The sequence below is a fragment of the Myxine glutinosa genome, chromosome 7 (assembly GCF_964187855.1).
Source record: "Myxine glutinosa chromosome 7, kmMyxGlut1.1, whole genome shotgun sequence".
In the NCBI taxonomy this organism is placed as follows: domain Eukaryota; kingdom Metazoa; phylum Chordata; class Myxini; order Myxiniformes; family Myxinidae; genus Myxine; species Myxine glutinosa.
This window is the reverse complement of record NC_136267.1, coordinates 171,123,821-171,150,060: the sequence shown is the minus strand read 5'-3', so window position 1 is coordinate 171,150,060 and position 26,240 is coordinate 171,123,821. Positions and strand designations below refer to the sequence as shown.

General features: G+C 45.1%; 1 protein-coding gene across 1 annotated transcript; it reads right to left on the bottom strand.

The window, feature by feature from the left end:
* Nucleotides 1-1,819: 1,819 nt before the first annotated feature.
* LOC137431836 (pleckstrin homology domain-containing family A member 3) lies at nucleotides 1,820-25,078 on the bottom strand. Its single transcript, XM_068123579.2, has 8 exons — nucleotides 24,963-25,078; nucleotides 16,163-16,279; nucleotides 15,866-16,021; nucleotides 14,091-14,227; nucleotides 11,082-11,258; nucleotides 10,837-10,877; nucleotides 8,733-8,890; nucleotides 1,820-2,952 (listed from the first exon to the last, which is right to left on the bottom strand). Exons 1-8 carry the CDS (start codon nucleotides 25,045-25,047, stop codon nucleotides 2,822-2,824), a joined length of 1,002 nt encoding a protein of 333 aa, XP_067979680.1. The 5' UTR covers nucleotides 25,048-25,078; the 3' UTR covers nucleotides 1,820-2,821.
* Nucleotides 25,079-26,240: the final 1,162 nt, after the last annotated feature.

The following is a 26,240-nucleotide window of genomic DNA, read 5'->3' as shown; positions in this document are numbered from 1 at the left end:
TCTGCAGCCCGGAGCAAAGCCTTCCATGAATCCAGGTCCCTCAATGTCACCAGGGAATCAGAGTCATCGTCTGAGCAATGAATAAGACAGTTTGTGCACGGCCGCTTCTTCGGCAGGGTGGTACCTTGATCCATCGACATCACTCTGATCACTGTACAACACTATCTGCAACATACAAAAAGATAATATTGGTTAAGATATTAGTTTTGAAAGAAAAGATAATATAAGTATAATTGGTGAAAAAAACCGCTTAAATCTACCTGTAATTCAAAATGTTAAGTTTCCAGCTGAAGATAAATACAATTATTGCAGGCAGTAAACACAATACAATGTAAAAAATAGTGTGAATCACATTTATTTTGCATTTTAATCAAAAGGAAATAACCTTATTTGCATTGTTTTAATCCACATTGGTGGAGATAGAAATTTGACACTGGCGTATCTTTCATTTTTTGCAAATTACACAATGGCGCTAATGACAAAAAAATGAGTTTTAAAAATTATTGACAAAGCTACCTATCTCAAAAGGCTATCATATCTTATTATATTACACTCATATCAACCCTATAAACATTTTAGTACTACTTTGGTTTGGTCCCCCCAGGTGGTACCGATATCTGCTCTGGCCCATGGACTATATGTCTCTCCGAAAAGACCGACTGGAAAACCCTCCCATCTACTTTCTCAACAATCCTCTCCAAGAAGTTCTGTCGCTCAAGCTTTTGGGTCTCACTATCTGCCATGATCTTTCTTGGGGAAAACCACATTACCAAGCTGGCATCCAAAGCCAGTCGCCGACTGGGCATCCTCCGTCGTGCGAAGTCCTTCCTTGACACACCTGAGCTCCTCACCACATGCAAGGCTTTCATCCTCAGCTCAATGGAGTACTGTTCTCCCCTCTGGGCCGGTGATCCTGCCTCACACCGAGCCCGGCTTCACGCTGTTGAAGACAAAGCTTTCAGAATCATTGGAATCTCCTGCGATGAAGCTAATTCCGAGGGCCTTTCACTCACTCACCGCAGGCAGGTTGGTGGTCTTTCTGTCTTCTACCAACTCCTCTCCGGCCTTGCTCCCCCAGCTCTCTCTGTGCTCTGTCCCCCAAATGTTCCTACAGGTAGCACAAGATCTGCCAGCAACCCTCTTATGGTTAAACTGCCAAAATCTAGGCTCTCTGCTCACCTTCACTTTTTCATTCCCGTTTTCTCCCACCTCTGGAACAAACTCCCTCACGCCCTTCAATCCCACTCCTCCCTCCAGCTCTTTAAAACAGCTGTTCGCCACCATCTCTTATCTTCACCCATCCAAAACCTTGATCTTTTCTACCCCCGCTAATTCACCCCAGATACACTTTTTTCGAAATTCCAACTTCTTTCCTGGAAGTCCTTGCAGTGTCCATATGTTTTATACCTCTCCCACCTCCGCCCAAGCCCTCTCCCTCCCACAGTTCAATCGATGTCCCTGCTCTCAAATGTTGTGTTTGTGTCCTTCCCCCTCTCCCCATCTTGTCTACCGCTCCCCTTATTTTGTGTTTTATGTGTCGGTTTGTGTCGGTTTGACTTTTTGTATGATTAATGTTGGCTCTTTCACGAGCCTCGATCTTGTATACAAAAAAAACAAAAAAAAAACGCACCAGGTGACTTGATATGATACACATTTACATATATGGAGAATTGGGGTTCTCCTCCATCCTGACATCCTGAAGTTTACTCTGGGATACATTATGTATGCACTATAGTGGATGAGAGCCTCTCCTCCAAACACTGCAACTCCCGCTGGCAAAAACAGACCATGTACGGATCAATAATCAGCACAAAAGAGATCCATGATCTTTCTTTAGAAGAAAAAAACAGTTTAATCTTAAGAATAATTACAGACCAACACAATATAAAAGTGCATTCCCAAATCCCAAAAGCTTTCCCTTTGAGACCCACCCAGATTATTTTCATGTAACACATTCCCTTATCAAAAGCACAAACATTGTGATGTATAAAGTTAAAGCATGAAAACATGTAAACTACAAACTGTAACGTAGCACAACTATTGTCATGACAATTTTGACCTCATTCCTGGGTAAATTTAACCTTCACAGAGTTCACGTTATACTTCATTGAATATTTTTTTCATACAAATAAAAATACACGCATGCATTACTACACAATCATGAAACTCATCACCATGACAACACCTCTATTGTGGACAATGGGCACTTTGAATTACTCTCAACATCACCGACTGTATTCATCGTCAACGACAGAGATGGCACGTATGAGGAAGTTGGCCTTTCTAACAAACACAGAACAAAAACCCATGTTGTATGTTAAGTTATTGCACCAGTGGTGATGAAACAGCAAAAAATAAAAACAATTTCATAAACCACATGAGCTAACCTGAAACCAGAGTGAGCAACCACAATGGAAACCACACCTTTTGCTCTTCATTTGAGACAAGGCAATCTTCACAGTTTTACAAAGATAGTATTTCAGTAACCTTAAGTAATTAGTTGCTCAAACAAAAAGCGAGCTTTCACCAGGCCGCATGCAAGAATGTGGTAATGCACACTGACCGCCAAATGTCCAGGAGTGGCGTAACACACCTTATCGTAAAGTGCATTTAAATGCACAATTGTTCCCATTACTCCCCACCTCCCCCTCCACCCGACAAACTCCCCTACCACCCCCTCCCCACCCCCAAAAAAAATGTTAGTAAAAAAATAAACGACAAAGGCACAAAAATTCTCTCTCCTTGATAATTTGTTCTGTTTCCCAGCTGGTACTGTCATAGTGTAAAAAAACAAAAAAACAAAAAAAAAAAATCCACGTCGTTAGCCTTCATACACAGCTGTGGTTGCCAAGTTAGGTGTTCGGGTCCGGTTGGGGGTCTCTTTCATGGTACGTCCGACTTTTGAAGAAAGATGCATCTGCTCCTCATGAGCAAACAAATACGCTTCTTGAGCTGAAAGAAAAACATTGAAGAGCATCACCTTGGATTCAAAAATACGAAATGACAACTTGCACAACGATGATGTAATGGAAGGTGCGCGTGAAATATGCCCTGGAGCTTTGATTTTGCCCTGTCACAGCTGGGAAACAACTTATAATGCAAGATCAAAGGCTTGGGCAATTTTGTGAGATACATTTGTGAGATACATTTTGAAATTCTGATTCAGTCTGAAAATGAAGGGTTGACCTCTTGCCATACTTTACAAGATGTAGCAAATTCAGACTGAAACTTCACAAAAAAACACATCCTGTCGTTGGAGTGGTACGTAGATGCAGGCTTGAAAATGCCCCAAAGAAAACAAAAATTAAAAAGTTGAGGATAACCGATTCTCACCACTATCAATGTTTTTTTCAGTTTAAATTCATGGACAGACAATAGAGTAAATAAATAAAGGAACCATGGAGCCTCAAATGCAACTTCGGTTGGAATTTTTTCCAATTTTCGTGGAATCTACTATGTCTTGCCTTGTTTCACTCAAAATACTTTTTCCCTAAGTTACGAAAACACAAGCACAACTAGAAAAAAGCAATCAGAGATTGTAGACCATCTTTCGGACTTGGTTTGTACGGTGCTTCATGCGGTGTATTTTGTGCGGTCTATATCGTGTGGTGTATTTCCTGTATTTTGTGTGGTGTGTAGATGATCCATCTGACGACGTATGCTTATGTTCATACATACAGCGGAAGAAAACAGGACCTTTTCGGTTTTATTGTATAGATTCACCCTCCAAATCATATTATTTTAAAGACATACTCAGATTCCAATCGTACATACTGTCTGTCGCGCAACTCCGGTTAACATCAGAGTCGCGGATAGCCTAAACGGTCTTATTTGGAGGCAACAACCCAAACACGGATTGTACTTTGTGTCGCACGGGAGGGAGAAGGAAAATGGAGGCTGTGGAAGCGCTTCACTGCAAAATGGAGATCCTGTAGGTGAAATAAACTCAAGCGGGCTCAGGTGTACAGGAAATATAAGAATAATATAAAGGGTTTATTAACAAGGGTGGTGGGTCAGGAAAACCGCGATGATAATCAACTAATGGCCGAAGTTGGGACGTCCCCACACGACAGATCTCAACCACAGACGAGGGAATATTAATACGAAAATAACACGTCTTGTCGTGTACAGTGTAAACGCTCCGACCGCCTCCGAGCACCACCAGGCTTCGCTCCAAGCTCCGATCGTTTTGCCATACACGAGGTCCGTGCACCAAGCACCACGCGTCCAACGCATGCCCGTGAGCTCCACACAAGGTCGACCCTCAACTCGAGCACGAACACAGAACGACGAAGAACGGCAAAAAGGGGAAGAGAGCGCAAGTCCACTGCACGCCAAGTGCCGCTTCGAGCCAAGTCCAAGCCAACGAAGCAACTCTCTCACAACTCTCTGCCTGTGCGAATTCAACTACTCGCCAACTCACTCACTCCACTGCGTCTCAAGACTCACTGCCAGAAGCAACTGCTTAAAATGGCGTTCGGCGCTCGCTAATATCTCCTGGCCGGTGACGTCAGCCTTGGCATGCTGCCAACCAATCAGTCCCTTCCACCGAACCTCCCAGCTTCGCTCAGGCCCACGCCCACCGCGCCTCCCAACCTCGCTCCCTACTCCGTGGTCATAGCGCATGCTATTCGAGGTGGATAGGCCCGCCGGAGGTGTAGGTGGGGGCGGCCATTATCGGCGGTGTCCCGGCCTGGTTTCCTTTTGCCGGTTCTCTTTCACAGTCATGTCAGGGAAGGGCGTTACTTAGTGTTGCGCTGAGGACCTGTCGGAATGTCTATGTGGCTGCGGTGCTAAAAGGGACAAATGTTTGGCTGACCAGGTGAGACATACAAGGGCGCTACTCTTTAATCCCTAACTCTACTTAACACGCGAACCTCCTGGTAGGTTCACAAGTACACATCTTACTGACAAAACGCCTACACATGAACTTATTACAAGGTCAGATTCCTTACCGCGACAGACGAAGCACGTTACGTATTCAGATCTATCTGCTCTACATATCACTACCCCACCAGACATAACAATACTCTATAGATGTCCACACATACTAATAGTATGTACTATATAGACGTACTCACATACTTCATCGTACCGTACGTCATCTATAGATGCACTCACATTCAAATTGTACATCATTTATAGACTGACTAAGAAAATGACTAAGACCCCGAGTAAGGTACATCATGGGAAAAAAAATGTGATCCTACGTAGGCCATGGGCTACTATAGCTGCCTGTGCATCCCCACCCCTCACCTCTCCCCCCACATACATCTGACACTATATCTTTCTAATGCCTTAGGCCTAGAGTATCCTGAAGATGAAATCGAATGTTAACATTGCATAAGTTGGGATGAACTTGTCATTTTGGCTCAATATGTAGCGGTACCCTCAAAACGCGACATTGGTCGATTCACGTCACACTAAATTCCCATGTTTCATACTTTGGTAATTTGTAGGATCATAATAGCAGTAATAATACAAATATAGTAATATCATACATATAGTTAGTGTTTCTGGGGTTCTCATAAACCATGACGCACACCAAAGATTGGCGAGAACAACACAATCCCAATATGTCAACACCACACTAAACATGGCTGACAGACAACCTCAGTGGAACAATGCATCGTGATGTACCACCTGCATAAATTCTGAAGAGCGAGAACCATGTAACAAAGGCACAAGAAGCAGTTGAGAGCTTCATCAATATGTTCATGGTTAACGACCAGGTTCATCTTCTCAGTCTTTCATCTGGAGCTACAGACATCAAAGTTATTGCAACTGACGTACTGAGGGCAGAAACAGCAGGAAGAGAGGCAAAGGAAGCTTTCATCAGAGAGAGAGACTGGAGAAGATGATGAACCTGAGAACCCTTGGTGACATGAACAAGAACATGAAAGTGACAATGGCAAATAACAAAATGGTCCAGTATAAGCAACAGGGCAATATTGCCTTCCAATCATTTGTGAAGTCCCAAAGACAAGGCTTGCAGGTGGACATGAAGGAACTGACGACATACCCATTGACCCCTGCTCCATATAGCAACGGCACAGCTGATGGATTGCTGACAGACAGACAAATCGGAATGTTTCCAGCATCTGACCAAAGAGTGTGAAGATGCTCCAGTATCATCAGTGGAGTCTACACTTGTGGTCCGTGATGGGAAAAAGAGATGATGAATGCTACATATGAAAGAGATACCACAAATTTCAGGCCGATTTGCCGCCAGATTTTTGACATTATATCAAACACAACAGACATGGTGTTCAGCAGGGATATGTACAGTATACTGCCAATTCCATCAAATCAATGGAACATGAAAGAAGAGGCTGCAGTGAGAAACTCATCGTCAAGGGTGAAAGCACAAAGATGCTCCGGGACTGCAAACTGTTCTTGACAAACAATGAGAACAAGACACGATTAATCATTCTCCTCTGTAAAGTATTGAGTCATCAGACGTATGCCAGCAAGCTCCTCGGAAGAAAAGTCGTTCTGATCTGTGAAGGGGCTGCGTACCAGATGGGGTCTGAAGATGCGACGACCACGAAGAAGATGGAAATTGAAACTCTGCGTTCAACCCAAGAGGAAACGGCCTCCAGAGTAGTTAGATACTGCATGTGTGGGAAAGACAAGGGATACAAGTACATTCGGATCAAAAGCCCGGACAGCGATGTGTTCTTCGTCCTGCTGCGCTACGCCCTCACGTTGGAAAATGTTGTCATTCTCTTCGATAGTGGCACGGGAAATAAGCAAAGACCGATCAACATCACCGAGTTCACAGAGGACGACACACGGCAGCGCTGCACAGCACTCGTGTGTCTCCACATGTACACTGGATGTGACACAAGACACAACTAGGGCCTTCAAGGGACTAGGGAAGATCAAGCCCATGAAAACCCTTACAGAAAACCCCAATGTTTGCAGCTGTACTGTCCAGGTTGGGAGAAATGTGGGACGTGGCAGAAGGCCTAATTGTTGAACTAGACGCGTTCACTTGTGCCATCTACGGTAGCGTACAAGTGCATAAGGTCAATGAACTGCAACATGTCCACATTAAGTGCCCAGGAGGACCAACTTAACCCTTCAAAGAATGTGGATCTGGGAACACTAACATATATATATATATATATGTGTACACACACACACACACACACACACACACACACACACACACACACACACACACACACACACACACACACACACACACACACACACACACACACACACACACACACACACACACACACACGGCCAAAATTATGCTGACACCCCTTCTAATTAGTGGATTCGGCTGTTTCAGCCACATCCATTGCTGACAGGTATATAAAATCACACAGCTATGCAATCCATCACTGCAACACCCCACCGATCTGGGCTTCATGGCAGAGTCGCCAGACAGAAGCCAAGCAGTTCAATCTTGGTTTCATCAGACCACAGAATCTTGTTTCTCACAGTCTCAGAGTCCTTTAGGTACTTTTTTGGAAACTCCAAGCAGGCTTTCATGTGTCTTTCACTGAGGAGAGGCTTCCGTCTGGCTACTCTGCCATAAAGCCCAGATAGGTGGAGCGTTGCAGTGATGGTTGTCCTTCTGGAAGTTTCTCCCATCTCCACACAGGATCTCTGGAGCTCAGCCAGATTGACCATCGGGTTCTTGGTCACCTCTCTTACCAAGGCCCTTCTCCCCCGATTGCTCAGTTTGGCCAGGCGGCCAGCTCGAGGAGGAGTCCAGGTTGTTCCAAACTTCTTCCATTTAAGAATTATGGAGGCCACTGTGCTCTTGGGAACCTTCAATGTGCAGCAGATATTTTTTTGGTAGGCTTCCCCAGATCTGTGCCTCGACACAATCCTGTCTCTGAGCTCTGCAGCCAGTTCCTTCGACCTCATGGCTTGATGTCTGCTCCGATATGCATTGTCAGCTGTGAGACCTTATATAGACAGGTGTGTGCCTTTCCAAATCATGTCCAATCAATTTATTTTACCACAGGTGGACTCCAATTAAGGTGTATAAACATCTCAAAGATTATCAAGAGAAATGGAAGGCACCTGAGCTAAATTACAAGTGTCATATCAAAGGGTATGAATACTTATGTAAATGTGATTTTTCAGTTTTTTTTTAAAATAAATTTGCAAAACTTTCTAAAATCCTGTTTTCTCTTTGTCGTTATGGGGTATTGAGTGTAGATTGATGAGGGAAAAAATGAATTTAAAGGATTTCAGCAAAAGGCTGCAACATAACAAAATGTGAAAAAAGTGAAGGGGTCTGAATACTTTCTGAATGCACTGTACATGGGACTTCAATGCGTGAGGCCATTCAGCCCATCAAAGCCTGCAAAATGGTTGCCAATCTATGGTTATTTATCCGTACTCTATTCTTTTTAAATGCTGAGCATCAAGCAAGGCCCATTTTTCGTCGGTCGTCATTGGTACGACTCGGGCTCAGTCGGGGTTTGAACCGCCGACCTCTCAGGCTCAAAAAGGACACAACGATTACAATACCAAGTCTAGTTTAGTTGTGACTAGCAAAGAATGGAAGAACATGTCCTTACAGATGGGTTAATACCAGGGGGAATTAACCAGTCCATACGGATGGGATTTTCGCTCGTGACAACTAATTTGCACAATAAAGCAGGAAAGCCTCTAAGAAATATAAGCAAAGCAAAAGCCATTTTAGTGAATGCTAAACTCAAGTAAAGCAATGCTGGCAGATTAAAGACGATGTGCCTTACCACCATTTTGCTGCATCGGACCATGTGCTCCGTCTTCATCCCAAAGACAGCTGTCCTGGCTGTGTACAATGGCCATGCCCATTAGGTCTCTCACAACCGTCTGTGGTCCTTGAGATTGTCTTTTCCCAGCATCCACTTGCTGCTCATTCATCCTGGCCCTAGAAAAGCATGGAAATCTTTAGTACAGGTATGCAGCAATTTCAGCAAGATGCTTTCATATACTCATGCCCTTGAGATAGCAGAGACTGGGTCAATTTTCATAAAATCTTAACCCCGAAGGCAAATCGTGTTAATTTAGGGCACACAAGGTTTTTCGGGGTATTGAGGGGGTGCTGAACTCAAATCTGCTGTATGCCCAGCTCAAAAATGGCCGATAATGCCTCAAAATTGAGAAATCCAAGATGGCCGCCACCACCAGGCTGAAATGTATTTATGCACGTATCTTTTTGACTAAACAAGGTAGAAACTTGAATGAAATGTGCTTTTGTAGGTTTTCATATATGTGGAATCCAATGCCATATTCAGTTTTGAAATAAAATATGAATAAACTGCTTGAAACTCATATTTATTTCTAAAATAGTCGTTTTTAACATTGACTAATTCGTCGACCAGATAAGATCCACAAGCCCCATCCCTCTCCCTCCCCACCAGGAATACAGACCGCCCATTTAAGCCCAGAGGTACACGACATATGACTTAAATGTTGGCAGGAAACATATTAGGGATGCAATTCCCATTTTGGCAAAGCAAAGTAAGGTACCTCAAATAACACTGATGCGCTTCGACGTAAACCAACATTTGACAAGCAATTTATTTATTTGTAACATGACAGCAATGGCAAGAATTTTTACTTAATTGTGCATGAATTGCATGAGTTGATCATATCTGCTGTCAAAGCGTTATATACAGTCCTTCATTGTGTGTACAGGTAGATGTGCCCACATGAACTTATCCCCGGTCGTCATGAGTGTTCCGGCAGTTGTCGCCAAGTTTCCTGCAGTTGCACGCCTCGATGCATTCCATGCGAATTTTCCTGCAGCTGCAGCGTTGGCTGAGGCACCCCTTGGTGGTACAACCACATGAGGTGATCTCCTTGCAAGCTTTCGGCATAGGTGGCAGAGAGAGAGTAGCCGTGGCACTAACTGACCATCCAGGTGCATCCATCCCATTTCGATCACTGGAGGAAGATCAGGTTATGGCGAGTGTGCTTGGTTCCAGACACTTGCTTGATAGTGTGAACGCATGATGTGAAACTTTGCTGCATCTGAGGTTGGTGGCAGAGTCTCTTGTGCACGACCGATACAAAACAACTTGACTCGTGCTTTGTTGCATGTATCGACCTCGGGCACGCCATATATCTTACAGATGAATTTCTCTGTTGATGTAGCTATGTTTTCGGTGAGAGGGCCCTTGCCAAGGCCAATCAGATCAGTGTGATGTTGCTGGAACACCTGCCAGGCTGTTTCCTTACCGTGGCCACTGTACTGAGACACACTATCACAGCCGGTGACGGCATGGAAGGCAAGTAGTGTGTCCACTTGATCAGCAGATAGCAACATGCGAATTTCATGTACTGGAAAATACTTTGGAGCCTTCGACGTCCCAGCTTTCATGTAGAGACGTGTACAGCCCATTCTGTCATAGTGCGCTGGAAGTAGAAGAAGCACGTCTGTATCACGCACTGACACAACTATCGTTTCCATCTGAGCATGGATGCAGTGCAAAATCAGCCGGGTATCAGCTTCTTGGTCGTCAGCCCTCAGAGAGGAGACTGCGAGATCTGGATCAGATGACTTGACAGTGGTCGCTTCGGCGAACCCCCCTGCTTCTACAACCACTGGTTCATCTGTCGGGCTGTGTTCAATCAGATGGTTTGAAAGTAGTAGAGCGAGATCAGCTTTATTTTCCTCGAGTGCCATAAAGCTAGACCAGTCTGATGAGAGAGGAACTGATGACTCGTTTTCTATTTTACGACGTACCGGTCGGTGGCACTGCTTGCGTTTGATCCTTGTGCCTGCTTTGATTGATTCGTCTTGATACCTGTCGAAGGTATCATATATAAGCAGAGTAATGTTTTGCACATCGTTTTGCCAAAATAACGTACCGTTCAGAAGATGAAGAATTTGGCTGCTGGAGTCGTCGGACCTAAGAAAAACAAGATACATCAACTCTGGAACTGACCCCGTCATTTGACTTCAAATTATTACCAGAAAAACATATGGCATGGGTCAAGAAGGACTTCAAAGCATCCAGAAGTCCGAACATTTGAACATTTCAGAACAAGGACTGAAAACGTTTCGTTGAAAGAGCAAATCCATGAATAATTACACGTGCACATGCGTAACCAACCTTATTGTTCAGACATGGGGCTGAGATTGGTGACACTGGGGAAACGGGAGAAGATGGTGGAGAAAGCTGGAAAAGTTCTGGCTTGAATGTGGAATTAGCCAAGGCCATGCACTCCTCCAAGCTCTTCAAAAAATTCCCACATGTGGAGTCAAGCACCGAGGATGCTTCACGAAATCTCTACAAAGTGTACACAGCACATGCACAGTAGAAGATCCAACAACTTGAGGAAAACCAGAAATAATATAAAAGCTGAAAAAATATTACATTAATTTTAATTACTAGGGCATGCCCGTACTATATATAAGCTAGGACGTGCCCGTACGTGGGTGCCCGTTCCTTGCCAAAAAAAAAAAAAAAAAAAAATTTGTGTAGGGGTGTGTGTGTGTAAACATCCTAGGGCGTGCCCGTATGTGGGTGCAAAAAAACATGCGTGCAAACAACAACAACAAAAAAAAACTTTGAAACCACGTGGCAGTAACGACCACAGAACCCCCCCCCCCTCTATTTACATGAATGGTTTGGTCCATTCGCAACGACCACAGAACCCCCCCCTCTATTTACATGCAATGGTTTGGTCCAAAGCGAACGGTTTGGTCCATTCGATGTGATTCGATGATTCGATGTGAATGGTTTGGTCCATTCGCAACGACCACAGAACCCCCCCCCCCCCCTCTATTTACATGAATGGTTTGGTCCATTCGCAACGCCAAAGCGAACGGCGAACGGCTAAATCGCCATAGCTCGGTAAGTACTTGTCCGATTAATTTCAAACCTTGAAAAGGCACATCCTCGGGTCCCCAGCAATATACCTGGCAAGTTTCAAGTATATCGGACCGGTAGTTGTCGAGAAACAGCGGTCACAGACAAACAGACAAACGTACAAACGTACAAACGTACAGACAGAGATTACTGGAATTATAGATAGATTATACATTATATAATATAAAAGCTCTTTCTGAAGAGTGCCTTCTTTCTGAAGGCCTCAGAGCTCTTTTGATCTAGGCATGGTGACGCCGCACACTTCAACAACAAAGAGCAAACCAAACTAAATGTCTGAGGTTTAAATAAGACAGGTTCCTCCAAGATCCTCTCTAACGATGTTCTAATCATTTGCACCTGAGCTGGTGCACCTGATTCTAATTTTAGGTATTTGAAGTAGTGATAAATGTAGGGGTGTACTTACTTTTTCCACATGCGAAATTTACATTTATGTTTATTTAAATTATACAATGGACTACAAAATGTAAATGTTTCATGATATTTGTTATATTATATCACCTTTATCTATCAATATTGTTGAAATGAAGATCAAATAGCTGTATGTTGAAATATGTTGAAAAAGTGAAAACTTTACATGGGGTGTACTTACTTTTTCACGTGACTATAATATAAAAGCTCATTCAGCATTCATTCATAAAATATTACAATGACGTCCAGAAAGGGTAGTGTATTGCAGGCCTTTGACAGAGTTTGGATTCGGGGTCTGATATCCAAGCTTTCCTCTTTCACTCTGCTCTCTCATATCGAGCTCTCTCTCAGACCACTCAATCTCCATAATTGTTGAAGGTTCAACATCTCCCTCCTTCCCTATCAACAGCGGTGTTCCTCAAGGTTCTGTCCTCTCGCCAACACTGTTCCTTCTTTTAATCAATGACCTTCTTTCTTCTGCAATTAACCAAATGCACTTGTATGCTGATGACACAACATTACATTCCTCCATGTTATTCCCATCTGCCCCATCTTTCCTCACTCGATCTACATCTCATTTGATCACAGCCACCCCTTTAAATTCAGATTTGAACAAGATTTCCCAGTGGGGCAAATGTAATCAGGTTAAGTTTACTACTTCTAAAACTCAATTTCTTCCCATCTCTCTCTCTCTAAAACTCCTCTCAACTCTCCAATCTCCTTTGAAAGCTCCACAAATACACCATGTAATAAAATAAACCTACTAGGTATTACCCTAACATCAAATTTATCCTGGAATCCACACATTACACAAACAGCTGATTCTGCCTCGAATAAACTAGGAGTCCTGTCCAGATGTCGAAGATTCTTCTTGAAGACTTTGAGTTGCTTCAACTATATAAAGGATTGATTTGTCCTTGCATAGAGTAGTGCTCTCCCACTGGTGTTGTTGCCCTGGTGTTGGGCCCCTGGTGTTGTGTCCCTGGTGTTGGGCTAGCGGCTAGGGTGCCGGCTTAGGATCCTAGGATCCTGGGTTCGAATCCCGGTCGATCGCTGAATTAACGCCAGGGGGGTTGACTCAGCCTGTCATCCTTCCGAGGTCGGCTAATTGAGTACCAGTTCACTGGTAATTCCGTGTTTGTCGTTAAAGGCGGCAAAAAGGGTTGGCGTCAGGAAGGGCATCCGGCCGTAAAACATCGCTTCAAAAAGGGGACCAAAAAACAACAACAACCACCGTTCCCGAAAAAGGCCAACCCCCGCTTTGCGGGGAAAAATGGCCTCTAAACGGTGGTTATAGAGTAGTGCTCTCACATCTGGGGAGGTTCTAGCTCCACATACTTACTGGACAGAATTGATTCCAAAGTAATCCGAAGTAATCTCCCAATCTGACCTCAAAACTCGATCAGCTCGAATTACGCTGCAAAGTTGCTCTCTTTCTCTTTTCTACAGATATGACTTCGGTTTCTGCTCCCAATAATTTGCCGCTTGTGTACTTCCGCCATTAGCGAGACCACGGAATACTCGACGAGCCACCACATCTCATGATTATTGTGTAGCCAATAGTACCTCAAGGGTGCGCCATTATGATGTTTGTTTCTTCCACTCCAGTCAAACTCTGGAACTCTTTGCTTTCCCATGCATTTCCAGACACTTTAAACCTTCCCCTTTTCAAAAAGCGGATTTTTACTTCCTCAAAAACTCTTAGACTATTCTCTCTTTCTTCACTTTTCTATCAATGCAGCTCTTTTATTCAAGGCCTGGCGTTGATGAGGACTATATAGTCCATGACTGGAGCCTTCAACATAAAAAAGTAGCACATACCTGCATGTGCGGTTCAGAATCAGACTCGGCATGCTGCAAACCCACGTGCATCAAGCCAATCTGCTTCCCTATCAGGTTGCTGTAGAGCCGCAGTTCTGACATCTTGTTCTTGAGACAATCGCTCGTTTCACTGATTTCTGGCAGTTGTGACAATAATAAAATCAGATAACGTATCAGAGAGGTTATAGCACACCTCTCTTTAATTAACACCTCACACATTGCTCAAGTTTATACGCCAATTATAATAAAATAAGAATTTTAAACATCGTTTAAAAGATTCCGGAAGTTTAGCGCTATTGAAGCAGTCTTATACACCACCCTATTTAATTTGTCCAAGTACTGCAAAACCAGAGTCTCTTACAGCAAAACAAACTATTACGGCTTAAAGCCAACGTACGGTGAAACAGCAAACCTGTCTTCCGATTCGTGTTAAAAATATAACATTCGATTTAAATAAGTTGGTCCTCAATGATAAACTGATACGACAGCCGGATGGACATGAACCTATTGATTAACCCCACTCTTTTCTTGTGCGCACGGAGTAAAAAATAAATTTCTATTCACAATAACTCGGCTCGGAAGGATTCGATTTTTATCGGGTAAAAGTTGATAAACGTCGATTTAAATTTAGAAAATGGAGATGTAAAAAAAAAAAGATGGTCAAAAACTTATTGTAGGTCCATTAATGTGTAGAAATGCAACGAGTGAAGCAGGTATTCACATTGCTGCCGGGTTATCAGGATAGTCAAGAGTTGTGGTTCTCAACCATGTAAACGAGACTCACGAACAGAGCCAAATCGGTTATGCGCCGGCTTTGAGCAAATTAAATTGCCAGATCACTACTAATTTAAGTGTGAAACGGCAGGATGGCCTAGAGATATGCACACTCACCTCTAAGCTGTCCGGCCTGGGTTTGAATCCCTCCCCAGATATAAACTGTCATCCTAGTGTTTCACAGGCAGGGTGATTCATCAATGTGCATGCCGTCCCTCAGATGGACGTTATACTGGGTGTCCGTCTGCCGGTATTTGTTGGTAGACGTTAAAGATCACACTGTCATTCTCGAAAGCCTGGTGTTGGCTTAGCGGTTAGGGTGCAGGCTTGGGATCCTAGGATCCTGAGTTCAAATCCCGGTCGATCGCTGAATTAACACCAGGGGGTTGACTCAGCCTGTCATCCTTCCGAGGTCGGCAAATTGAGTACCAGCTTGCTGGGATGAATGATCCCGGTGTGTACCCCGATTTAGAACAGGTACACCGTATCCCTGCGCATCGTAAGAGGCGACTAAGGGTTGGCGTCAGGAAGGGCATCCGGCCATAAAAACATTGCCTCAAACAGGGAACCATGATTGTCATGGGGCCCACAAGGCTAACCCCTGCTCCAGAGGGGGAAAATGGCCTTAAAACGATCATTCATATTCATTCATTCAGTGTCATTCTCAAAGATTAAGCGAGCTATCTCAGGCACCCAGGACCAAGTTCCAAATTCCTACTTTAACCTAAAGGAGCCCTAGGCACAACAAAGCCCTAGTCAATGATGCTACTTCCAGCATTGTGCTGCACACAGAAGAAGAAGAAGAAGAAGAAGAGGAAGATAAAACATATAAACTGACAAGCTTCAATTCGAAATTCCAGATTTCGTTTCTTATAACAACTATGAGTGATGGGAATGATAGTCCACCCACAATACCAGAGACAGGAGAAAATTGGCTCAAATAGATGGGCTGTTGTTCAGCCAAAATCTTGCAATTCTTTGGCACCACTTTTGGGTCGTACCTTTTTCTTTCTTGGTGCGGCTGTCATGCAGGCAGGCCTTCGCACTGCCTAAGGCCACGAGCCAGCGCTGTCTTTGCAATGCACTGGTGGCACGCACGTAGAAACACTGCTCTCCAGGTATTATCAGGTCCATACGAGTGCAATCTGCTGGATTCACTGCACACACAGCATACACATGTAACTTGGACAGCGAACAAAGGAACATACTGCAAAACTTCATGCAGGAGGAAAAAAAAAAAAAATGTAGTTGATACAAACCATGCAGTTCTGAACATTCTTGTAATCTCCTTTACCAACCTTGAATCTCACACACAGACATCTTGATGCTGCCCTTGCAACCTTTTCCCACATCTTCCTGGTATTCGTAGTATGATAAAATTCCACCATCCAGAACAAACCAGCGCGACTGCCAACCTGCCGAACACGAATCAACTCAGGATGGAGGAGGAGGAGGAAAAAGAATGAGGAAGAAGAAGAACAAGTACTTAAACAAACAAGTAAGGTTACCAATACACAACACATGAATGGTATATACAGGCATTAGCCTTTAGTCTTCAATCTTAAAAATTAACATCTTTACTTCATTACCTCCGTCACCGAAGGTAGACAGAGGTTATGTTTTCACCCCAGTCTGTTTGTCTGTCTGTCTATGAACAGGATATCTCAAAAGGTTATGGAAGGATTCAGAAGAAACTTGATGGACAGGTTGGGTGTGTCACATGGATGAATTTATCAGTTTCGGAGATTTTGGTGAATTCCGGATACCACAATTTTTAAAGTGATTCTTCACAATTGAGAGATGGGGCCAAAAACTGTGTGTGTGTGTGTGTGTGTGTGTGTGTGTGTGTGTGTGTGTGTGTGTGTGTGTGTGTGTGTGTGTGTGTGTGTGTGTGTGTGTGTGTGTGTATGTATATATATATATATATATACGTATATATATATATATATATATATATATATATATATTGCTACGGTTCTGAGATTTGTACATATGACACCATTAAAGGCTAAAGGTTTGCCCCCCATAGTTAGTCCACAAGCAACACGTAGGCCCACTTAGAGTATTAGTTATGTCATAGTATGAGTAAGAGTAGGCCATTCCCCTAGTAACATCTGCGTTGTGTAAAGAAATGAGCTTAGGTCCTTTTCATTTTGTGGCCACCCTCTAATTCCACCGATGGGCAAACTCGATCCCGCGCCCCATTTTGGCTGATCCCTCCGTGTGTTACGCTTTGGCTGCCAGCAGCATTAGCTGCCCTTTGTTTGCTCAAAACTAGCCCAGTAACACGAGGTAGGCCTAAAAAGAGGGAGGAGCGCGGGGTCGGGGTGTGGCGGCATGAAGGAGCACGTCAGAGGCGGTGACGGTAAGGGCCTCCAGCCAACCAGGGATCTGAAGGCATGGCGTGATAGGGCGTGGTGAAGAACGTCTGGTAAGTTCCAGAGAGTTCGCTGGGCAGGGCTATCTAAGCCTTCGCAAAAGCCCTTAAACAGGACTAGCGAGAGGACTGCCCTTAAAAGGACTGTATGAGGACTGGAGCCAGGCACTGGTATCGAGAGGACTCAAAGGACCGGCGTGCACACGACAGTGTCGAGAGGACTTGATTGAGAAGCGCATTGTTAGCGCCTATTCGCTTATTACGTACGTGGCCGCAGCTGCCAGTGTAGCCGCCCGAGCCAGCCCTACCGTTCGCCCCGTAATTATCCCGTGCGCGCCAACGACCCGCGGAGAGCTCCTGGCCGCTGCATTCATCTACCTCACGGTGCGAGCTGGGGACCGGAGGAAGAGCTGCCCGGACGCCATCCCTGGACGTGCTGACCTGTTCGTCTGCAAACCCCGTGTGAGTGTGTCTGAGTGTGAACGGGCCCGTTTGTCCAGGGAATAAGTTAAGACTGTGATTAAGGACTGCACTGTGTCTTCTTCTTCTGATTATTGTACAAAGTGTAAATAAATCTTGTTATTCCTTTTCTTCCCAATTCGACCGTTTCTGTGATTTCCATCATTGGGTAAGCGTGGCACCTTTTTCCACAAGGTTATTTTTATTCCTTTATACGTAAATGAAAAGCACACGAAATGTTTTTTCACAAAAAACAATGTTATGGGGACGCCCCATGTTGCACTCATAAATCAGAGATCCCACATAGCATAAAACAATCATTCACTTGAAAAACTATGACAGAGCTGCCTTTTATGGAGTGGGGAGATTTGTTTCTGTTCTTCGTCTTTCGTCAGTGTCTCGTTGTATTTTTGGATCAGGTTCATGCTCCGTTCTGCCCTGTCATTTACTACTTTCATCTGAGAGGACCGATCCCGAAGTTCATTCAAAAAAGTATCGTCAGTCCACTGTCTGGGGGGTTTCTTTAGAAAAGATTGAGATTTCGCTTTTCCCCCTTCCATCAAGACATCAAAGAAGGAACTGGTCCTTTTTGTCACAAGGTCTTCCAACTTCAGGTCTTCCACTTCATTTGTGATCTCGAGACGTCGAGGTAACTGAGAATGTTGTAGGCTCAGGACCATCATTTATGTTGTCTCCATGGTCACTCTGTCGTCGAAAAAGGCTAGAGCAACTAGGTGCTTGGAGAGAAACCAAAGATGTCTGCAAAAGGCAGCGGATGCTTTGCTGGCCACAATCTGATTGGGGTATGTCTTGAGGACAGACAGAAGTTGATGTCGTTGTAGGGGGCTCAAATTCCAAGGGCGCTTCCTGATGTAAACTGCCTGATGCCTGATGCCTGATGTAAACGAGACTCACGAACAGAGCAAAATCGGTTATGCTCCTGGCTTCTCGTGGTGTCAGATTGAATTGAGCTTGGAAAAAGTATATCTTCAATGCATAAATCCCTTTCCCCATCCATCGAGCGTAGTGTGTTGGTCCAGGAGCTAAAAATTAATCATTTCCACTTCCTCCACCAAGGAATAAGAGAGACAGGCACAAAAATTCTTCATTATGAAATTTTTATTATGGGGCGACCTCAAAATATTCACAAATCAAGCTCAAAAATTTCACACACAAGTAAATCGACCCGAGTGGACAAAAACAAAATATGTGGAGAAACAATTCGACCAACTTAGTTTTTTTTGGACCACCCTAATATATATATATATACATATATATAGATATATATTTGCGGATACGGGTTTGGGGTTTAGCAGGAGGGGAACCTCTCGGAAACCTCCTGAATCCCCCGTCCTGAGGCCACAGGATATGGATAACTCCGCATACAGCGAGTGGCTCGTCAACCATGAATGCCGATTGATACCGTCACTGGCAGGGTCCTCGCTGCTGCACACGTTACCTTCCAGGTGGCTTGGTAATAGCAATTGAAGCTCGTGCCCTTGATCTATATTTGCCTATCTAATTAATCAGTGGCAGTCGAGGGGTACTGTCAAATTCGTATCAGCTAAAGTTGATTCTTTTTGATTGATTCTTTGAAAGTTGATTCGGCAATTGATTCTTTTTATTATTATTTTTGGATACAAGATCGAGGCTCGTGTTCGAGCGAACAGTAAACACAAAAAACATACACGGACACATACAACATATAATAAAGGGAGCGGGAGACAAGATGGAGAGAGAAAGGGAAGCATACGAGCACAACAGTAGAGAACAGGGACATAAGGAGATCTGTGGAAGGGAGAGGGTGGGGAGAGGGGGGGGGGTGGGTTCACGGTATAAAACAAAATGACACTACTAGGAATTTCAGGAATTAAGTCAGAGATTGAAAGAGGTGGATTTGGGGTGTAATTAACAGGGGCAGAAAAGATCAAGGTTTTGGGTGGGGAAAGATAAGAGATGGTGGAGCGGCTGGGGAGGATGGGAGGGGTGGGACAACACATGGACACAGGCAGGGGAGACCGCTAGGAGAGAAGGAAATTATTGTTATTATATTTTCTCTATTTTTTTTTTTTGTGTTTAAGACATCAAACAAAGGGTAAGAGGGAAAAGGGGAAAGTATGGGGTGAAAAAAAGGTAATCCAGAGAATGATCGAACGTGAATAAACGGAAGACCTTACGAGGTGACTGTGCAGGCCTGGAGGCTAACCAGGCCCCAAAATATGCATGACCAAACTGACTGATTCGTACACAAATTAGCACGAAATGCAAAACACGATCGAACCAGAAACACAGTGAACGCATACACAGCAAAATAAAATACTTAACTTTGAAAAAAAATACAACTTAACTTTGATCGACGTGGACGAGCTCCGACGACACAACCTCACCTGGGGAACCGGAAGCGGAAGTCAGATTCCAGGGTAAAACTTCCTGGCTATCCCATATTAGAACTTAATCGAGTCAATATGAAAATAGACGAAACCGGCAGGTTGGAATCAAGATTTACCAAATAATTCAGCGCACAAGTATTTACAAATAATCAATAAAAGCAACACATTTATACTAAATAATAACGAATACAAGTGAAAGGCACAAACAAAGAGTTATAATGAAAAACCACAGGGTCAAAATTACAGCCTGCAAAAGTCCTATCCCCTTTAGTGCTTAACCCTTCTACAATCTTACTGACTAACATGGGCCCAGCAGAATCACACCGAGGAAATTAGAAAGGACGAAAAGAGAAGGGGGAGAGTTCAGGTTCAGGGCTGGGTTTCAACCCTTCACCCGCCGGGGCACCATAGACGGACGGGTACTGATCCTGGAACAGGTTTGGACAAGGACGGGGAGGGAAGGTCAGTGTGTTATCGTGGTGTAGGTAGGTGCCGATCCTGGAACAGGACAGTGATAAGTATCACCCATTTCTTTGGACCGAACAATGTACGAACGTAGGTCGGAGTGCTGCTGCACAATCACGGCTGATATCCAACATTTAAAATCTGGAGGAGTCTCCATTCTAAATTTGTTATTCGGATGTAATGGCGGAAGATCTTTGAGCATGTGTGATGATCATGACCAGTAGAACTTCTGTTTTGCCTTTCCAGGTCGAAGTTTTTCACAGCCTCACTGTTGTATGGCCTAAGTACCAGAAGACCGGGGGCAGTGGGAATGGTATTCTTCGGATGTCTTCCCATCAATAATAGGTGAATGCCTTCCAATGGCGTTGTGCGATAATCCAACAAGGCCAGGTACTTGTCCATCGATTTTCGCCAGAGTCGTTTGTTTGTACTGGTACAGCCATCTCGACCTTTCTATTTCAACGTGGATATCTGGGACTAGACAATCTAAGAATGATTCTGTGATCTTCTGTGGAGTCTCCCGTTCACCATGTCGACTGAACTGTGCTTTCAGTCGCTCAAGAGTTTTACTACAAAGTAAATCTTTCACTTCGTAATGAATCTGGAGTAATGATTAACCATTATTGCAATCTTAGTAGCATGCTCTGCAGTCTCATCGGAGTATAGAATAGTGGCGGCTTCCTGGGGATCATTTCCAGAGGCTTATGGTCATTGTAGACGGTGACTGTTTTCCCAAAAGTATAACAGCGAAACTTCTTGCAGGCATGGCCGATGGACAGCATCTCCTTCTCTATTGTGCATACCGCGTCTGCATCTCCGCAAGAGTGCCTGGAGCTGTATACACCGGATTGGTTCTCCTGGACGAGAACAGCACCTTCAGCTGTCATCACAGTGGATCTTGACTGATTTGTTGACTGAAGTATGCAAGTACAGGTGGATGACAGCAAAGTTCCTTCAGTCTCTCAAATGCTCTGGCTTGAGCCGGTTGCCATTGACATTCAACGTGCGATTTCAGCTGCTCTCAGAGTGGAGCTACCTCGTCATTCGACTGAGGGATGAACTTTGCCAGATACGTGATAAATCTGATGAGGTGTCTCACAGCTTCCGTATCAGTCAGAAGGAAGTTGTTTACTATAAGTGTTTACTATTAGTTTAACAATAAAATAACAACAAAAGCTAGAATGGCACTCGTTAGAGCGCAAACCTCCGCTAGGTTGAACAGTTTATGTTTTGTATTCCACTGATGTGTGAGATCTGCATCTAGACGTTAATCCAAGTCTAATCGGCTTGCTCTTGTCACCTAACGAATCATGTTTTGTCAAAACTCGTCCGCAACTTTTTGAAATATCGTGCTATATTGTGATGGTTATGCGAACCGCCTCCCCCACCCCCCACGCCCCCAGGTTAATGACATTCATGGCACATAGGTTCCCAAGGTAGTTATCTCGTTACCATTTGTATTTAGATAGCCCCCTCTATGGTTATGGAACATGGGAAATATGCGATGTGAGGGCAATAGAGAGATCTTCTTCTTTCTTCTTCTCGATCCGTTTCCCATTCCCCACTCAATGGTCTTCTTCCTCCCAGCTCCAGCACATACATGACCAAACCATCTCAACCTGTTCCTCTTCACAGCATCAATCACAGGCTCTATTCCCATCATCTTTCGCAATTCATTTTTCAATTTCAATTTCGCAATGTTTCGCATTTCGCATAAGGAAGAACGCTATTGAAAATTGGGTCGCCACGTCAAACGCCAAGATGGCCGCCACCATATATATATGTCTGAAACTTGTGAGCGAAATATCTTGAAAAATAAACGAACTAGTAACTTCTAATCTGGTGTGTGGGTGTATCTAGGCATAAGGAAGAACGCTATTGAAAATTGGGTCGCCACGTCAACATCCAATATGGCCACCACCATGTATGTCTGAACCTTGTGAGCGAAATATCTTGAAATATAAACGAACTACTAACTTCTAATCTGGTGAGTGGGTGTATCTTCGCATAAGGAAGAACGCTATTGAAAATTGGGTCGCCACGTCAAAATCCAAGATGGCCGCCTTGCGTCTTCCACTTTGTCAACTCACATCACTTCACCGACGGGGGACCGAGGCGTAACGCTTGTTGATACTGATAACGCTACCAGTGAGGTCAGTGATGGCCCAAACCATTCATCAGACGTGAAGACTCCAGCGAGCAACACTGTGTGTCCCATAAATCTGTGTGTGCCAGGCAGAGCCAGTCACCCCGCCAGCGAGTGACACCTCGTCCCGTCGATCTGCGTGAGCCAGGCATAGCCAGTCACCCCACCAGCAAGCGACACTGCGTCCCATAGATCTGTGTGAGCCGGGCACAGCCAGTCTCCCCACCAGCAAGCAACACCATGTCCCGTAGATCTGTGTGAGCCAGGCATAGCCAGTCACCCCGCCAGCGAGCGACACTGCGTCCCGTAGATCTGTGTGAGCGAGGCAGAGCCAGTCACCCCGCCAGCGAGCGACACTGTGCCCTGTAGATCTGCGTGAGCCAGGCATAGCCAGTCACCCCGCCAGCAAGCGACACTGCGTCCCCTAGATGTGTGTGTTCCAGGCAGAGCCAGTCACCCCGCCAGCAAGCAACACCATGCCCTGTATATCTGTGTGCCAGGCAGAGCCAGTCACCCCGCCAGCGAGCGACTGCGTCCCGTAGATCTGTGTGAGCCAGGCATAGCCAGTCACCCCACCAGCAAGCGACACTGCGTCCCGTAGATCTGCGTGAGCCAGGCATAGCCAGTCACCCCGCCAGCGAGCGACACTGCGTCCCATAGGTCTGTGTGAGCCAGGCAGAACCAGTAACCCCACCAGCGAGCGACACCGTGTCCTGTAGATCTGCATGAGCCCGGCAGAGCAGTCACCCCACCAGCGAGCGACACCGTGTCCTGTAGATCTGCGTGAGCCAGGCAGACCAGTCACCCCACCAGCGAGCGACACCGTGTCCTGTATATCTGTGTGCCAGGCAGAGCCAGTCACCCCGCCAGCGAGCGACTGCGTCCCGTAGATCTGTGTGAGCCAGGCATAGCCAGTCACCCCACCAGCAAGCGACACTGCGTCCCGTAGATCTGCGTGAGCCAGGCATAGCCAGTCACCCCGCCAGCGAGCGACACTGTGTCCCATAGATCTGTGTGAGCCAGGCAGCGCCAGTCACCCCACCAGCAAGCAACACCATGTCCCGTAGATCTGTGTGAGCCAGGCATAGCCAGTCACCCCACCAGCGAGCGACACTGCGTCCCGTAGATCTGTGTGAGCGAGGCAGAGCCAGTCACCCCGCCAGCGAGCGACACTGCGTCCCGTAGATCTGTGTGAGCGAGGCAGAGCCAGTCACCCCGCCAGCGAGCGACACTGTGCCCTGTAGATCTGCGTGAGCCAGGCATAGCCAGTCACCCCGCCAGCAAGCGACACTGCGTCCCGTAGATCTGTGTGTGCCAGGCAGAGCCAGTCACCCCGCCAGCGAGCAACACCATGTCCCGTAGATCTGTGTGAGCCAGGCAGAACCAGTAACCCCACCAGCGAGCGACACCGTGTCCTGTAGATCTGCATGAGCCCGGCAGAGCAGTCACCCCACCAGCGAGCGACACCGTGTCCTGTAGATCTGCGTGAGCCAGGCAGACCAGTCACCCCACCAGCGAGCGACACCGTGTCCTGTAGATCTGTGCGAGCCAGGCAGACCAGTCACCCCACCAGCCAGCGACACCGTGTCCTGTAGATCTGTGCGAGCCAGGCAGACCAGTCCCCCCCCCCACCAGCGAGCGACACCTTGTCCTGTGGATCTGCACGAGCCAGGCAGATCAGTCACCCCACCAAGAGTTGGATTTGGTTTGGACCGAGTTGGACTTTGCAAGCGATGAAGCTTCTGTTTCTTTTTACCCCACCGATTTTCATTCCATACTATTTGCTCATATAACAATAACTTGATCAGTGCTCTTTTCCATTTTGAAGGGTGAGATGTGCTGACAATTCAGCAGCAACTGTGATGGTTCTGGAGGTGGTGCTGGTGTTGGCGGTAGCGGTGGTGGTGGTGGTAGTTTCCTGTTTATGTTACAAAAACCAAATCGATTAATGCATTTTTGGTACGTATAGCTGATAAGTGTAGATAGTGCATGTTAATTACCGGAACAACCACGTGAATAGCATCATCCCACAACCATAGCAACAAAACGACATCACATCTGACTACGTCATCACTACATTTACCGACAGAGCTTGGACACTTGTTCTTAATCAATAATACACTGCCCAAAACATGCCGCACGAACCAACGCTACTAAAAATGAACAAACCGATCTTCCCTTCGCCATTTCGGCCTGCCGATCAAAACAACACCTGTGCGACACTTCCAAATGGACATTTTAAACTGCCGAGAGCATCTCACCACTCAAGTAATTGGTCCACTTGTACAGAACACCTTCCATGCTGACATCTATACAGCAGAACGTTGTTACGTCATGGAACGTCATGACGTAGAAACCATCAATCGCTCTGTAAAGGAATTAAAGGACCATATCAATATAAATTTCACAATATAATATCATTTGTACTTTTATTATATTTACATCAAAATATAGAAGCGTTTTTCGCTTATCCTTTTTTTAACTTCCGCAAATTGAAGCGTGTACTTGGAAGAAGATGAGCCCTTTAACGTGATGACGTCATTATTATGACGTCGAAGAGAGTTTTGGACAATTTGCCTTTCCTCTGCAGCTACAGCAAACAACGATATCACTCGCATCGTATCTCTTTCTTTTCAGTTCTTCACTTTACTAAACAGCAGTTCTTCTTCCTGAACGGCAAAAATTATTTCCACGTTATTGCGCGGTTAAAGGTTGGCCAAAGTCGTTCACGAACCGGCTGCCCAGGCCTGACGTTCGACTAAGGTTAAGGCAGGAATTTATAATTTGTTCAGGGTGCCGGCGATAGCTCGCCTTCTCTTCACGAAGGACACGGTGGGATCATTAACGTCCACCAACTACTCCCGGCAGACGGGACGCCCGGCTTAATGTCCATCCGAAGGCGGCAACACACATTGATGAATTACCTTGCCTGTGAAACACCAGGATGGTAGTTTATAGCTGGGTCAGGATTCGAACTCTGGCTGGACAGAGGCGAGTGTGCATCCCGGTAGTTAAACTGCATTAAATATGCAATTAATGACGTGTATGTATATATATATATATATATATATATATATATATATATATATATATATATGAGTTCAAAACACACCTGGTCACAAGTGTGCCGCACTGACCGGGTCCTCAGCATCATCCCGTTTCGGCCCTTCAACCTTGATACGGTCAGCTAAGGTGGGCCAGCAGGGGCACATACACATCCACATACACATGCAGCAACTACACCTGGATGCGTACATACCACCACCCAGTGCGAACGCAGACTACAACAACAACACCTTTAAATGGCCGAAGCCTTTTTTATTACAAAAAAAGGTTTAAAAAAAAACTCTCAAAAGCCACTCAATAAAACCATCAATCAAAAACCCAGGAAATCAAAAGCCAAGAAATCAAACAATAAATAAGAACTCAAAGAGAGAAAGCAAAGCAAAGATCAGGAAACGAAAGAAAACAAAGTTCAAAGACAAAGACGAAAATCAAATCAAACTCAATAAACCATTAATCGTTAAAAACCAAAGTCC